This window comes from Bactrocera neohumeralis, chromosome 5 (genome assembly GCF_024586455.1).
Source record: "Bactrocera neohumeralis isolate Rockhampton chromosome 5, APGP_CSIRO_Bneo_wtdbg2-racon-allhic-juicebox.fasta_v2, whole genome shotgun sequence".
NCBI lineage: Eukaryota > Metazoa > Arthropoda > Insecta > Diptera > Tephritidae > Bactrocera > Bactrocera neohumeralis.
Window position 1 is genome coordinate 7130733 of NC_065922.1, and position 17616 is coordinate 7148348.

The 17616-nt window shown below is 34.4% G+C and overlaps 1 protein-coding gene across 5 annotated transcripts in view; it reads left to right on the top strand.

Annotated features, from left to right (window-relative positions):
- The window catches only part of LOC126760497 (kinesin-associated protein 3), a 53433-nt gene that overhangs the window by 19054 nt on the left and 16763 nt on the right, over positions 1-17616 (top strand). The window contains exon 1 of one of the 5 annotated variants that reach the window (XM_050476162.1): positions 3797-3982. The exons of the other annotated variants lie outside the window; for them this stretch is intronic. Within the exon in view, the coding sequence (XP_050332119.1) occupies positions 3956-3982 (27 nt within the window). The 5' untranslated portion in view covers positions 3797-3955. Of the gene's footprint in view, positions 1-3796; positions 3983-17616 lie in introns of those variants that run through there. 5 annotated transcript variants of the gene reach the window in all.

Below are 17616 nucleotides of genomic sequence, written 5' to 3' on the forward strand. Positions count from 1 at the left end.
AAGAAACGACAATCAATCAAACACGTGAAATTAGCTTTCCAAAAAGGTATACTAGCATGACCCGATGCGACGAATAATACTAGAACTACGCGCTTTCAGCGCCAACTAGCGAAAATACCGCAAGACTTTTTTGACAAGCAATATAAAGCACAGAGTTTCGATTCCTCTACATCAATGCTAACTTTGTTAGCCAAGTGTATTACTATATAATATCTTATTTTGTACAATAATGTACAGTGAGACTTTACTTGTCTAAGAATTTCTATAGATTAGCTAATTCCTTAAGCAATACTGATTTTACGCTTTATTTGCGAGAAATAACTAGGAAACAGCCAATAAATCAATGCGATAATCATTATTGCAAACTCGTTCCATATTTGACTTTTAGCTGAGTAAGCCACAAATCGACTTAAAAAGGCATTATGGCTCGTGTCTGAGTTTTTGTGTTTGGGTGTCTGGCCGAAAGGTCGCCTTGCCTTCAATAATCATAAAGTACACAAACGCTCACACGTGTATGTATGTATGTTTAAAAAGCATTTTATTTTTTTAATAAAACACTTTTATCTGCACATTTCTGCTACACACACACATACATGCATAGATACATGTGTAGATAAGGTTGTGTGAAGTCAGCATGCTTCGGTCACTCGTGGAGTTTTGTTTATATTTTGATTTGCCGTGATGATGTTTACAGTTTGTTGTTTTTGTTATTGGCGTGATCTTGAATAGATACTTAATATTTACATGTTTTGGTTTTTTGCTCGTTTTGCTGGATCTCGTGCGCTACTGCGCCTGCGCCTGCGTTTACGCTCGCCGTTGCGGTTTGTCGTTTGTCGCGTTGTTGTTGTCGCGTTTATTGTTTATGTCACGGTGGTAATCATATATTTTTTTGCTTACATAATTAAAAGCGCGCACTCATGTGAATTTTGTTATTATCTCAAATTTGTTTTTAATTATTTTTCACCTTTTCAACGGCGAATGAATTATTTTCCACTCATTGCTCTTCCCATTGTCATTTGTGTTTAGTGCATGTATTAGAGGCGTTATACCGCTGTTTCAGGTAGTATTATGCAAATTAGCGTGAAAAAGTCAGAGTTTAAAAATTTAACATTTACAAATTTATGCATTCATTTTTTTTAAATCATATGCGCAATTAGACAGGTGTAAATAGGTATGATAGGAAATTTTCAAACAGGTGACAACTTTTTAACGCAAACAAGAAAAGAACGTTAAGTTTGTCTGCCCTTCACAGGTGCGTTTCTTATAAAAGGGTATAAAGAGGCTTTTATCTTGATTTTGTTAGGTCATCTGTTGGTAAGCTATAATACCGATTTGAACACTTTATTCGAGACATTGTAGAGCTTATGGATAATAAGGGTTCTTCGAATTATTGGATACACAAAATAAAAACGTTTTATCCAATTTTACAACAGCGTCGTTAGTCGTTCTTTTTTCCTTTTGGTGCCAATTGACAAGCTGTAGCCATGTTTCTCCACCTGGTTTTACAACAGCGTCGTTACTCGTTCTTCCTTTCCACTGTTTGGACGACATAACCTAGCCAGCGTTGCCACTGAACTATGTCAATGTCGTCGTATATCTTGTACAGCTCTTTGTAGCATCGACTGCGGTATCCGCTGCAAGGAACCATAAATCTTTCGCAGAACCTTTCTCTCGAAAACTGGTAACGTCGACTCATCAGATGTTGTCATCGTCCATGCCTCTGCACCATATAGTAGGACGGGATGAAGAGTGACTTATAGAATTTGGTCCTTGTTCGTCAGTAGAGGACTTTACTTCTTAATTGCTACTCAGCCCGAAGTAGCACCTGTTAGCAAGAATTATTCGCGTTGGATTTCGAGGCTGACAATGTTATTGGTGTTAATACTGGTTCCAATATAGACGAAATTATCTACGACTTCGAAATAATGAATATCAACAGTGACGTGGGAGCCAAGTCGCGAGTACGACGAACGGTTTGATGACAGGAGATATTTCGCCTTGCCCTCGTTCACTACCAGACCCATTTGCTTCGCTTTCTGTCTGGAGAAAGCAGATCTAACGACGCGGTTGTTGAGGCCAATCATATCGATGTCATCGGCGTACGCCAGCAACTGTACACTCTTATAGAAGATTGTACCTTCTTTATTCAGTTCTGCAGATCGAATTATTTTCTCCAGGAGTAGATTGAAGAATCGCACGTTAAGGAGTCGCTTTGCCTGAAACCTGGTTTGGTATCGAACGGCATGGAGATATCCTTCCCGATCCTGACGGAGCTTTTGGTATTGCTCAACGTCAGTTCACACTTTGGTTTTCGTCCCGTATCAGCGGTTACAAAAAATAAACAGCTCCTTGGGGAAAAAAGACGTGGGAAAAAATTCAGATAGATATCTCAAAAACTGAAACGCATACTCGCATATGGGTAGATGGGCATAGCCATGTCGACTTTGCTCGTCGCACTGATCGGTTACATATATGTACATATATAGAATATAGTATACAGGGCTTCCGACGTTTTTTCTGGGTTTTTCTATATAGTAGTAAGTAATATAGCCTCTTCAGAGTGGAACAAGAGAATATTCAAATTAAAATTATCAATTTCATCTTAGTGGGTGGATTTTACGACGCTGAAATTAGTTAAAAGTTACAATTATGTTCTAAAGTACTTTCCTTTGCTTCAAAGTCCAAAAATTGTTTCAGAATTCAAAACTTTAAGAACAACGACATTGATCGTAATCTCGCTGTCGCCACTTATAAACAGTCATAGAAATGTTATCGCATATGAGTAACTGCAAATTCGCTCGAAACTGAGAATCGTCTGCCCACCAAGTGCTGAACTGTTCAACATTACCCGTATGCCTACGAGGTAGGCTCAGCACTTTTCAGCAACAACGAAATACAAACAGTAAGAACATTAATTATATTTAAGTAGATATAAGCATATTCACATATGAATATATGTATGTGTATGTGTGTTTGTTTGCATATTTAACTTATTTTTGTAGAGTTGAGCTGCGCTCAGAATTAAGCGCTCCGCGCTGCTCACGATCAGTAACGAATTGGCCACCGCCTAAGCTGTTTGACAGTTGTGTCGTCTACTTACTTACGGTTTATTTTTTAACTTCAACACACACATACGCGTACATACATACATACGTGTTGCGAGTTTAATGCACAGTTAATTGAAGCATACTTCAGTGTCACACCAATTGTGTTTCAAGTATAAGGCAGAAATGTCCTACCGCTGCCAACTGCTGTGAACTTACAAGTCGCGACTACGACTTTGATCTTAGCGCTGGGCATTTATCAATTGTATAAATTATGTTTCGAAACTAGTTTTCGCCGCGTTTCATTGTGTTTTCGAGCGCTTTGTTGTAATTCGAAAAAATAAAATAAATATCGGAATTTGGTGTTTTGTGGTTGCTGATTGCTGCTATTTCTTGTTTATGTTTTGTTTGTGCTTTATGTGTTTTAAAGTGTTTTTGCGTTAGCGCCAAGCTAACTGTTGAAAAACTTAATGATCGAAACGAAAACTTTATATAAAGCATATGATGTCATATACATAAATGTGAACCATCATAATCACACTTAATTATTTTTTCAACTTTGTGTATTCTTTATTGCTTTTAATAAGCGAAATGGTGCTGTGGACATGCTGATTATATTAAAAATAAAAATAAATATTTAAAGTAAATAAATAAAATTGTGGTGTTGTGAAATTTAGTTTTTTTTCAATTTCTTTTTAATTTTTTGCGCATTGGCACTGCATTGCAAAAAATTATTTTATAAATCGTATCATTATAAACCTTGTCAATTGCTGATAAGCGGCTTGAATATCGCTGTCAAATCTTGCTTTGTCGGATTTGTGTGTTAATACATTCAAATACAATATTTTATTTTTTTTGATTTTTGCAAGGTTCATTAGCGAAGTGTAAAATCCTATAAATTAATTTTAATTATGACTGCAGCAATGATTTCACTGCCGGTGAGTGCGCATTTGTTCACTATATTCATAGTATTTTAAGAATACAGGGTGTATGTGTAGGTTGTATAGAATTTATGAAATCGAAAAACTAGTTTATTTTAGTAAAGTTGTGGCTATTAAATAAAAACAGCGGAATTTATATAATAAAAGTATTTATTTTTGTAAATGAGTGATCAATCTTCTAACGAAAAAATAATAATTTCTGGCATGTTCTTTTTATAAAGTATTACTATATTTTATTTTTAAGTAGTAAGAATATTTGAAAATATATACAAAATTTATATGTCGGTTTGTACTGCGAAATTCAAAGTATCTGATTTCATCACTATTCCGACAATACCAAAAGGTGTTTAACTTGGGCACTAGTCAGGCAAACCCCTGATGGTTCTATAAAAAAAAAAGACAAAATATTGCTATAAAGTCTATCAGCCATTCGGAAGTGGCAGATCATGTAGCGGCCTCCATATGTCTGATAAAATCGAGACATATCCCACAAATGGTAGAAGAAGCTCGAACAAGGATCTAAGTCGCCAATTAGAGGAAATCGCGTATACCCATAGTACTAGGTGCAAGTTTACGCTAATTTATGACAGCTTTTAAAATTGTTTGTACTAATACTATGCGGTTTTACTTTTTCAATATAGAATATACCAAAAGTATAGCATATATAGTATATAGTATCTTAGTAAACTTTACCTTTCTGTACACAGCACTTACATACATATGTACATTAGAGTGATTCAAAAAAAAAAATTTTTTTTTTTTTTTTCAAAAAATTTTCGAGGTATAAAATTCATAAGAAATAAAAAATTTTCCCAAAAATAATCAAACTTCAACCGTTAATATCTTTTAAACGGTTGGGTTTACGAAAAAATCATAATAGACTTTTTTTGTAGAGCATTTTTTCTCTCAAGATATTTTTTCAAGTAGTTGGAAGGATATAAATGCGTAAATCTAATAATATGAAAAAAATAGAAAACTGTAGTTAACACTAATTTATCTTAAAAACTATGTATTTTAAAAATTTTTGTACTACTTAATACTATGGAACTTTTCTTCTTTCAATAATCCTTTCTGTGCACACTTCTTAGATGTTTGTCATTATTAAAATCAGACATTCACATTTTAACGCATGAAGTACAAGCACTTAGCTAACTGATAACTACCTTATCTATTGAGTGAGACTATCTAATTTGTGTAAAGAAGCCGTTGTCAATATTTGATTGATACTTTAAATCTTCGTAGATAAACGGTTAATTAACTTATCACTCGTAGTAGGGCATAAGGTGATCGCTCTTGCAATATTTTTTTATTACCTATAGATATGAATAATGGCATTGTATTTGCTGCGCAGTAAAAATAGCGTAAACAAAGTTAATAATTATAAATTTTACAACAACAAATTTTTATTTTACAGTAATATTACAGGTATATGCAGAGAATTATACGTTTATAATAGACTTTTTAATTTTCCGTATAATAAATTTACCAACAAAGTGTTCATGAATATATGATATGTGACATTGTGACAAAAGAGTACCCGGAAATTGTAAATGAAACGCAAAATATTTAATTATTCAGCAATATTTAGTTTGTAACACCACCAGATGCAATATTAGTGTAAAAATCATAAATAATACCCTCCATGAATGTGGGATCGGTATACACACGATCAAACATGTCCAAAGAGACCTATCCAAATAGACCTATACGGTACTCTTTGAAAAACAAAAAAAAAATCAGCTTTACGGGACGAGTCGAGCAAGAACAGGTTTCATACCAAAAATATCCACCAAAAGCATTCAAACGGACACCTGAGAGATGTCTTTTGCCATCTCTCTAACAATGGCCTGACGATTTTCAAGCACCATATTCTCCACTTTTTTAATATTTTCGTCAGTTGAAGATATCGAAGGTCGTCCAGAACGAGACATGCCTTCAACGGTCTCTCAACCGCCTTTGAACGCTTTGTACCACTCGTCGGATTGTGTTCTTGATAAAACTGCAACGATTCCGCATACGAAATTTGGTTAGAAATGCAAAATTTTAGACAAAGTCTTTGTTTCACTGAGGTGTACCGAGCAGCTGCTGTAAACAAACTGTTTGACAGACCGCGTTCATATTTGACATAGCAATTAAGGACAGTCCTACCAACTTAGCAAAATATTTTGAAATATCATTTACCTAGGCAATTTAATTACAATTTCCGGGCACTTTTTTGTCACAATGTTTTTACAATATTTAATATTTAAAAAGCCTAGCTTATATCATAAAAGTGCATTAAAAATATTTTAATTTTATTTATTAACCTTTGTCCCTAAAAAATCTTTAATTTCAATGAAAAAATTACCGTTAAATGTAGTATTATAATAATTAATGAAACTGTATTTGCCTACTCAAGCAACTTATTTATTTCAATAATGGAGAAAATGCAATAACTGTTCAATAATTGAAATTTTAATTTAATCAACTATATACCTACATGAATATAATTGTTTAAAACTGATTATTATTGTAATCATAAACTTACAATTTTAAAATTACACACTTAACGCTTTGAGAGCCAACCGAAATGGCGCTGATAAGTACTAGTTGTTATTTGAATATTATTGATCGCATATGAATTTTTACGAGTTCTCAAGTTATCTCAAGACTACAATAAACTTACACAATTTTGTTTTTAGTGCAGTAACGGGTTATACTCTTACGATTCTTGACTTGGTTTCTTTTTATCACAAAACAAATTTTGATCCAACCGCCAACAGCACCAAGAACAGCTTAATTACTGCCTATTGTGGATATAAAGCGCTCGAGTTGGCTCGAAAACCCAGAGCAGCTCTCTCCTCCTATAGTCCACCAAGTCGCAATAATTCGTTTTATAGATATCCCGTTATATGAGGACGTCGGGTTCCCCTGCCAAATCAAATTCGTTTGGAATACTGCTCGTTTAGCATACTAATTTCTCAATATACTATATATATAGTCTTATCACCACCTATCGTATAAATCATAAATTAATATTTCAACAATTACTATATATATGTATATTAATATCGGCCTATCAGACAGACCGCCCACTGCCATTTTCATGCTCTACTTTAATACAGTTATTTGGTTCATGGCACCAGAAAATGGCAAAATTGCACAAATAATTGTGTCAATGCGAGCAATACAATTACTAAATAAATGCATTTTGCACTTACACAGATACACACATACAAGCAATTGCATTAAATTCATAACGATATTAAAACAATGCATGTATGCATGTGTGTGTATGTGTTGCATCGACCGACAATTCCACGCATGCCAAGCCTCTTCCTATAGCTCATTTAAACGTCGATTGCAAAGCCTATCTTTTTATATCAAAATAAATAAATTATAGCTCACCGATTGCAAATATTCCGAATGAGTGTTCAACCATAAGGTTTGCCAAATGGCATGGCATGCGGCAAAGGCGATCAGAATTTCGATTCTAACTAGTTGATTATTCACCATTTCAGAACTGCATACCAATTGGCGTTAAGTGGACTAGTTTTGGAACAGTTCGCACAGATTTTTATTCTCAAAAACATATTTCTGCTCAAATCGATTAATATGAGTACAATTTATTTTGTACCTCATTTACAATTAATAATGCAGAAATGTGATACAGAATGCTACAATTCCCACCATTACAAAGTTATACATGTACGGATATGTATACGATTGTGGCGCTTCAAAATGGATTGTTTAATTATTTAATGTGGATCATGTCTGATTTTTAATGGACAGATTTTACAAAAGTTTATTATGAGGTCAATTTGGTGTCACGTGGCTAGTTTGTAGGTATCTCTATATGAATGTATGTATATATGCACTTACACATAAATAATACGCAATTGCAATGATAATATCATCTATCCGTCACCTGTCGATCGTGGGAAGTTTACAGCCTGTAGACGTGATGCGTCGTCTTACTGGTTTTGACATAAGAATTTATTGCCAAATTAATATTCATGAGCGTCTAAATGAGGTTAAGACTGTGTGGAGCTAAATACATGTTTTTATGAATCTATAGTTTGCTTAAAGACAAATACTTGTACAGAAATATGTAATGATCATTACATATATTTTATTTTGTTTTAATGAAAATATGTACATATAGTATGTGTTTGTATTTATGCTTTATGTAGGCTCATAGATCACAGAACACACTTTTCATTTATGTATTTTGAATACAACTTTATGGAAAGAGGGTGGAGTTCCTGAGAGTTATAAATATTTTGAAATTTCAAACTTTTTTAAATTTCACCTGCCAGAAAATTGAATTTGATGTATAAATATACATAAGTATAAAAGTATATAATAAATATATCGAGTATGAGAAAACATAAATACAACAATTAGTTGAAAAAATTGTTTTGCTAGAGTTGCCACTCTCTTCAAATATTATAAATATTAATTATTAAATAAATGATAAACAAGTAAGGAAGGGCTAAGTTCGAGTGTCCCCGAACATTTTATACTCTCTCAGGATAAAGCGATAATCGAGATTTCATTATCCGTCATTTACATATTTTTTTTATTTTGCTGTAAAATTAATTAGATTAGTAGTTCCTGAGATATGGTTTTTGGTCCATAAGTGAGCGACGCCACGCCCATTTTCAATTTAAAAAAAAGCCTGGGTGCAGCTTCCTTCTGCCATTTCTTCCGTAAAATTTAGTGTTTCTGACGTTTTTTGTTTTATCCGATTTCTTCCATTTTTTAACTGTATATGGAAATGCCTGATGGAAACGACTCTATAGAGTTTGGTTGACATTGCTATAGTAGTTTCCGAGATATGTACAAAAAACTTAGTAGGGGCGGGGCCACGCCCACTTTTCCAAAAAAAAACGTCCAAATATGCCCCTCCCCAATGTGATCCTTTGTGCCAAATTTCACTTTATATCCTTATTTATGACACTTTTTAGGTTTTCGGTTTTGCCATTTTGTGGGCGTGGCAGTGGGCCGATTTTGCCCATCTTCGAACTTAGCCTTCTTATGGAGCCAAGGAATACGTGTACCAAGTTTCATCATGATATCTCTATTTTTACTTAAGTTACAGCTTGCACGGACGGACGGACGGACAGACAGACATCCGGATTTCAACTCTACTCGTCACCCTGATCTCTTTGGTATATATAACCCTATATCTGACTCTTTTAGTTTTAGGACTTACAAACAACCGTTATGTGAACAAAACTATAATACTCTCCTTAGCAACTTTGTTGCGAGAGTATAAAAATTATTTAGAAGAAGAAGAACTTGTATTATTTAAATGTTAAAATATGATAATTACATGGGTTTCCTCGGGCAAAAAACAGTCTTTTTTAAACAATTTTTTTCTCAAAAAATTAAATATTTTATTAGAATTTTTTATTGTTATAAACATACGCTTTTAACAAAGAAATTCTGAAATTTTTAGAAAAGAAATATTTTAAGCTCAACCATTGCGGTTGAGTAGCTCTCGAGAAATCTTGCCCATTTGACTTCAAAAACACAGTTTCGAGAAAAACACGTTTAAAGACGGCGCACTTAGCCTAGCACAAGTTCTCAAGACTGTATCTTCGAAACTATTACTCGGGTAAATTTTAAAATTTAGGACAATATTCTAGAGGTGTTTTAGAATTTAATAAGACAATCAAAAAAATTTGATTTTTGAAACCCGTAAACCCAGCTAACCCTTTAACTTAGTTAGATTTACTTTTCCTTCCTTATATAACTGCCAAAAGCCTGAGGAGATAGAAATTAGCTCAAGATACTAAGTACCAAATGACCAGAGCTGGCGCGATAAACGACATTTTGACGTATTTTAATACAGATCTTTATTACAGCCTTCAAAGTGGGTTCGTGGGCTAGCACAAGCGTACCCAATGCTTAATCCAATTAGCAATACAGTTGATATTTGTTATAAACCTGGGCTAAGGTGGCCTTCAGTGCCTTCAGCGAATTTTGTTTTTTCGGTTTTGCCTCATTTTTGTAGCGCATTTCACTAAATTGTTGGAGAGTTTCGACATCATATAATGTGTTTGATGAATGTAGTGTTCTCAACTACGTTGTCAAGCATCTCTTTTCGACCTCTATTCGACATCGTTCTGGCAAAAGATCCAAGACTTATGACGCACTTCAAACCAATATGTGTTGAGTGGATCTGTAAGAAATATTACGATTTCCAGCACTCTTCTTTTAACTTTTTCGATGTTATCGTGTTTAACAGAGGTGGATCGAAAACACAAAATTTCAAAGAAAACTCGTTTTCAATTTCTTTCCCAAGCTAAAAATCGCCAGGTAAACTTTTTGCGCCGTCAAAACACACTAATTGACATTTGGAAACCAAACCTCACACGAATTTAGAAAAGGTTATATCAATGTAGGGAAACACTTTAATCGTTTCGGTTGGCGTGAGCAGTTTAAGGGGTCAGTAGGGTAATCTGGGCTGTTTTTTTGACTTTTTCATTCTTTCTTTCTTCTTCATATCATTTTTTATTCTTCAACAGAAATTTTTCACATATCATGAGGTATATCGTGGATTGTATAAACAAATTTTTTCGGAATTTTCTGATAACATCTGTCGGAGAAATGGCTGGGTGAATGAGATGCGTTTTTTCACTGGCGCACACGATTTCTCATGTTTGGATCATCTGAAACACAAAAACCCAATTTATTCTTAAAAAGTACGTGAATGGTTATCGTCCCTACTAGAATCATGAAAAAATAAAATCATGTTGATAAATAAAAAAGTAATTACCGTTTTTTTTTAATTCTTCCCCATGTTTTTTTACATAAATTTTGTCATAACATTGTCAATAAATTATAAAAAATTATGAATCTAGTAGGGACGATAGCCCTAAATTAAAAAAAAAAAATAAGCAAATCGGTTGAGTAGTTCGACCGGAATGATGTCCGCCAGTTTAAAAAAGTGTGTTTTGAGAAAAAAGCTCCGAACGTCGAGCGGTATTCTTATTTTTGGGCCTTTTTCGAAACCTTCTAAAGGTAAAGTGGGTTTCTGTATTCATTCTAAGGGTATAAAGGAACAGAAAATGCAAAAAAAAAAATTTAAAGATTACCCTACTGACCCTTAAAATCGTCCAAGCCATTTAACTAACTCACGATATTACATATTAAGAGTACGGTCAGAAATATTCATAAATATTCATAATCACATTTAATTTTCTATTGTATTAAACTTTTTATTTAGTAGAATGACAAAACGGATAAAGAAGGTTTCGGAATAAAGAACTGAGTAAGATAGTATTAGTATAATTATTAATTATATACTTTACATACTTAAAAAAATTATCTAATCTTAAATTGGTTTAAAGGTCCGGCTTGGGATTATATTCTACAATTATATAATGCAATAAACTTCACTTATGTCATAGTTCACATGAAGCTTCATACTTCTCAGCGATTATTTTGTATCACACCCTTGATATTATGTTATCAACGCATTCCCATAATGAAAAAATACATATCTAAGCAGAAAACAATGTAGATACATATACATATGTATATATGTAAAGAAAAGTAAATAGCTTGATTTATGTGTTAGCGCGAAATCGACATCTAAGCAAACTCATCACAAAATGAAATGCGTGAATGCTTCCTCACGCGTTTTAAATACCGGCTGCCAACCAAACAGACGCCGGGGCGTATGAGTAATGTTAGACGAGCACATAAAATGCACAGGTGGGCGTTGAGCCAAACAGTGAAATGCGCACTTAAACAACGGTATACGCGCGTGAATGGGAAAATACAAATGAGAGACTGCAAACAGACAGCTAAAGAGCTTTGAAATGCACACATGCAAATAAATGTAAAAATTGTAAATGTATGTAGGCATGTGCCACGCTGCAGCAAGTTCACTAGTCTGAGTTAATGAACTTGAGGTAGCACTAAACTAACGGTGCCAGTGGCCACCTGCCAGTTTTGAATCATTCATAGACATACGTACATATACATATGTGTACATAGTGAGATATTCATTGTGTGCCTGCGTAATTTTGCATATTTTTGGATGAATGGATCATTTCTGCTTATGTCCGAATTCATACTTATACTCCTGTATATGTATGTATATTTTGCTATAAAAATTATATTACTATGGGTTGTGCTTGTGAGTATGTGCTGACAAACAATTAGTGCTCATGCCCACACTTTTCATAATATCTATTGTGGTGCCATAAATAAAGTATGACGCCTACTCGGAAACGTTCCCCAAAAATATGTGTATGTATATTTTTGTGTGTATACACATATATACCAAAATTAAACAAATGAAATTGATTGTGAGTAGTAAACATTATAGTACACAGTAATGAAGAAATATTAAATTCTTCTATTAAAGTATTGAAAATTGGTCGCAATAAAAATTGCCTAAAAATTGCCTGCCATAAAAAGCACTTGATAGCTACCTCATATTGCCTATAGTTTACCGCCTTTTTGAAATACCTAAAATGCCTACCTGTGCGCAGTTTAGCTCAGCTTCCTTTATGAGATGTGCTGTAGCCAATAAAAGCGAATGTGGGTCAATGTCGATGCGTTTGGCAAATTTCCGTTGCACTCGAGCTATAGCAAAAATTACGTACATACATACATATAGCACACATAGAAGGGGCATTTTGCCCATCTGCGGAATTTCCTCTGCACATTTTTGCCATTTAGTGGGTTCGCTAAGGAAGCGCGCTCAAATGACAGGGGATTTCCTCCGCTTTTACAAAAGCAATTGTAATTTATGTAATAGATTTCTGTGAAAGCACTAAAATGCCAAGTGTATGAGCGAACATAGTATTGAGCTTGACCTTATTCAAGGTCCGGCGGGCATTGCACGAACATAGTTTTCTCATTTAATGGAAAATGCGTACGAAACATATTGCGGTAATAAATATTTACATATGAGATGCATGCTAGGCCAAAGAAATGTGTGTGTGTTGGCATGGAATAAGACAGCAAGCCTTCTTTGGCGTATGAAATAAATAGATTGTGTTGGAAATGTGCCCAAAAAAATTTTATTTTGATTTTTGACAGGGTGATGATGGTAAATTATCATGCGGATGCTGCTATTGATGATGTGTGCCGCACTTACATAATTTATGATATATAGGAGAAAGAAATATTATAAATATTCATAAATATGTTTATTACAATGAAATTTATATATATATATATATATATATATAGATTATAACAATAAGGTTTTTCAATGAGACCGCTACAAAAGTTTTTTTTTTAATTAAACAAAAATATTTTGCAATATCAATGAAATCCTTTATTTCTGTACATTTGATGTTATTATGTATGGAACTCGATTTCTTTTGCATGGCCACCACCGTCACGCGTGCAGAAGTCCAAACGCTGAACGAAATTTTCGACGGATTTCAAGCATAAATCGGCAGATACTGCTGCAATTTCACGTTCGATATTCTTACGAAGTTCATCAACCGTCGCTGGCTTAACGTAACCCCACAGAAAATAGTAAAAACGGTGTCGTGGGTCATTTCGTGAGATAAAACATTCACCAAACTTGGTTTTCAATAAATCAAATGTGATATGCGCTGTGTGGCTTGTGGAACCACATATTGTTCAAGTTCATATCATCCGATTCGGGCCGAAAAATATTCGGTTATCATTGAGCGGCAGCGATTTCCATTCACAGTAGTGTACCGGTCTTGAACATCACGAAAGAAGTACGGCCCCATGATACCGCCGGCCCATGAACCGCACCGAACCGCAATTTTTTCGGGATCCAATAGGGATGGATGGAGTACGTGTGGATTGCTGCCTGATAACGGATATTTTGTTTATTGACGAAGCCATTCAGTCAGAAATTAGCCTCATCACTGAAGATGATTTTTCAATGAAAATCCGGATCGTTTTCGATACGACGATTCTGGTGGTCAAGCGGCTTCAGTTCTTGCGTCAATTTAATCTTGTAAGAATGTAGACCAAGATCTTTTCGCAAAATTCGCCACAACGACATCACAGAGAACGACGTGTGAGAGACTGATTTGGGTATTCCTCAATTGTTGCGCTAGCGGCAGCAATATACTCGACATTATAGGCACTTCTTTGTTTCACTGGCACGGGAACAATTTGTACTGTGCCTGTAGTTCCTGCTGCTGCTGCTCTGGACAGTGTCCACCCTCAGAGAAGTGACCATTGACTCAGATAGCAGAGTGGCGATACTAGCCTTGAACTCAGTTATAGTGCGTTCAGGGTTGCTCGAAAAGTGTCTAGCGTCGCTATCTCTAGCAGCGAGAGTATTTGTGATAAGACTGGCATGGGTGCCGGGCCACAGCAGAATCGCTGCTAATTGCAAAGCTGATGAGCTAGCAAGGAAAGGCAACCTAGAATCATTATCGGCAGAATAGGAACGAGTCGGTGCTCCTGCATCCTCTTGTGTTCTACTACTAGATAGCTGGGCCTCGCGAATACTTGGCCAACGCTGGATGATCATTATGTTGAGTTGAGTCGATTTAGCCATATCCGTCTGTCCGTCTGGCTGTATATGTACGAACTAGTCTCTCAGTTTGTAAGATATCGATTTGAAATTTTGCAAACGTCATTTTCTCTCCAAGAAGCTGCTCATTTGTCGGAACTGCCAATATCGGACCGCTATAACATATAGCTGCCATACAAACTGAACGATCGGAATCTACTTCTGGTATGGAAAACTTTCACATTTGACAATGTATCTTCAGAAAAGTTTGCATTTTCTAAGGCAACAATGTAATGAAGAAATTGTTCAGATCGGTTAACTATAGCATGGGCCATACAAACTCCTCGGAATCAAATTTGATACTTCCTCATTTGATATATCTTCACGAAATTTGGTATGAGTTATTGTTTATAGAAATAACGAAATATCGGAAGAAATTGTTCAGATCGGTTAACTATAGCATATAGCTGCCATACAAACCGAACGATCGGAATCAAGGGTTTGAATGAAAAACTTTCGCATTTGACGTGGTATCTTCATGAAATTTGACATGGATTACTGCTTAAGGTAGTAATATAATTTTCGAAAAAATTGTTCAGATCGGCTTAATATAGCATATAGTTTCCATACCAACTGAACACATAGTTACTAAAAAAATGCACCTGTGAGGGGTTTATTAGCTTCGGTGCAGCCGAAGTTAACGTTTTTTCTTGTTTTGTTTAAAAGTTTAAGAAAGAAACTAAAAAAGCCGCCATGCCATATGACATATGAAGCTAATTTATAATGACTGCATATCGTTAAATTTAAGCTAAACTTTTAAGAACTTTTTTTAGTAAAGCTTAATTTAACCTCACGACACATTATTTTATAAACTTCGAAATTAATTATGGCTTGAAAATCAACCAAAGCGATTTGAGAGTCATATGAAATATAGCTTGTGTATGGACTGAGAAACTGTTGCAACCAATTCGCTATAATTATCAATATGTATCTTAAAATGTGTACATATATATACATACATACAAGTTTTTGTGTTTACTATTCATTTTGCTGTGCTTTAAGGAAATACTCATGTTTGCATGTGCCGATCTCTACTAATGGCTTTATCTAAGCTTCGTACGTGAGTCATTGCAATCACATCGAATGACGACCTCTACTAAGGTTAGGAATGCAGGTTCAGCATTTCGTTTATTTAACTATAAAGAAATATGAATTTAATATTAATTTAATAAAAAAAATATGAACTTAATATTTTTGTTGAAAGGGAATCTGAAAATCACGTAGAACATTTATAAATAGTTTTTGTAGATAAGCATGAATGTGCATAAAAAACCGCGCTTAATATTATGGATACACTCATAAAAACATACATATGCATATATGTATGGACATGTGCAAATTAGTATACAAAAGTTAAGGGACAACCCAACACACCAAAAGTTGAGCACTTTTTCTGTTCTGAGCCAGGTTACTTCATATCCATACTTTTCTTATGCAAATAAACATATTATGTAGGCAGACGCTCATTTATACAAATATATATGTATGCACGTATATATTCACCTTATACGCGTTGACCCATCAAAAAGCTATGGAGCTTATGTAAATTGAAATGACAGTTGGGCACCCCTTTTTGGTGGCTCCAACATTTGACGGAAATTGTAAATTACAATTGACTTATGCGTGCACATTCACTTCTGTATGTACATATGTATGTACGTATGAAATTGAAAATATTCGTTTAACGGGCCTATGCGTCTGCGCATTGATTTTCAAAAGTTGCTGGTGCCGCTGCTCTTCATTGTCGTGAATGACGGGTAATGCGCACAAAGTGCACTTCAATTGTCCAACCATTATGCTAAATGCGCATGCATACATACACACGTACAAGCACATTAACAAATCTGTGTACTTATCACTTGATTTGTGTTGATTCATTGACGCATAAAAATGCATTAAATTGAATTTGTTTATATGTAAGTAAGTAAGTGCTTTCATGTAACCAGAAACGTATGTTAAATAGTTACATACGCATACACACACACACACAAAGTTCATGTTAAATATTAACTATTATATGGTTATGTGTGCTACATTATTTGTACAGAGGTACTTAATGTGTTAAGTGCACTGTAAAAATGGGAAATTATAGGGTTGTCCTTAGACCAAAAAAACCAAATTTATTTAAAAATAAATATTTTTCTTCAATTTTTATTAATAACTAAATTTTATTGTGAATAAAATTTTAAAATTGCAAAAATAATTAAAACAGAGACTAAATCGGATATATTAGATCTAATCAATTCGAAAATAATTTATCATTTCAATGCCTACTTAAAATAAATCCTTTAACGCTCTTTTGGCATTTTTAGAATGTAATGGGTTAAGTCGGACATCAATGTCTAGCAACCGAAACCTTTGCTGCTTTGACTTTTCAATAGATAACTCGCGCATTAAACAAGATTTCGAAGTTTTACATGTTGGGTAGTCGAAAAAGTCTTTTCGTATTTTGTCAATAGATGTCGTTGCATTAGTATATCTCCAGTGCTACCAATCACATTGTGATATGACCATATAGTGTTGGAAAGGTGAGATTTTAATCTTCATTTAACCAAAAAAATTAAACTCAGAGAAGCTGAAGAAAAGTTATAGCTATATTTATTATATATATATAATGAGTGAAAATAAAGAAAAAGTTCGGTAAATTTTGAAATTTTTTGTATAAAAAAGGAAAGAATGCCTCTCAAGCCACCAATGACAAAAAGTTTTACGGAAACGATGCTCGTGTAGCACAACAATAATTCGTTCGCTTCCGTTCTGGATATTTCGATGTGAAAGATGCTCTGGTTGACCTATCGTTGAAAAAGTCGATGAAATTATGGAAAAGATTGACCAGAACCTTCACATAAGCAGCCATGGCATCGCTAAAGAACTTGAGATTCATCATCAAACGGTTTTGAACCATTTAAAAAAGGCGGGCTACAAAAAGAAGCTCGATGTTTGGGTCCCACATAAATTGTCTGTGAAAAATTTAATGGACCGAATTAACATCTGCGATCCTTTGCTGAATCGAAATGAAATCGAAGCATTTCTGAAGCGAATGGTAACAGGAAATGAAAAGAAAATCAAATACGACAATAATGTGCGAAAAGAGCATGGTCCAAGCGTGGTGAAG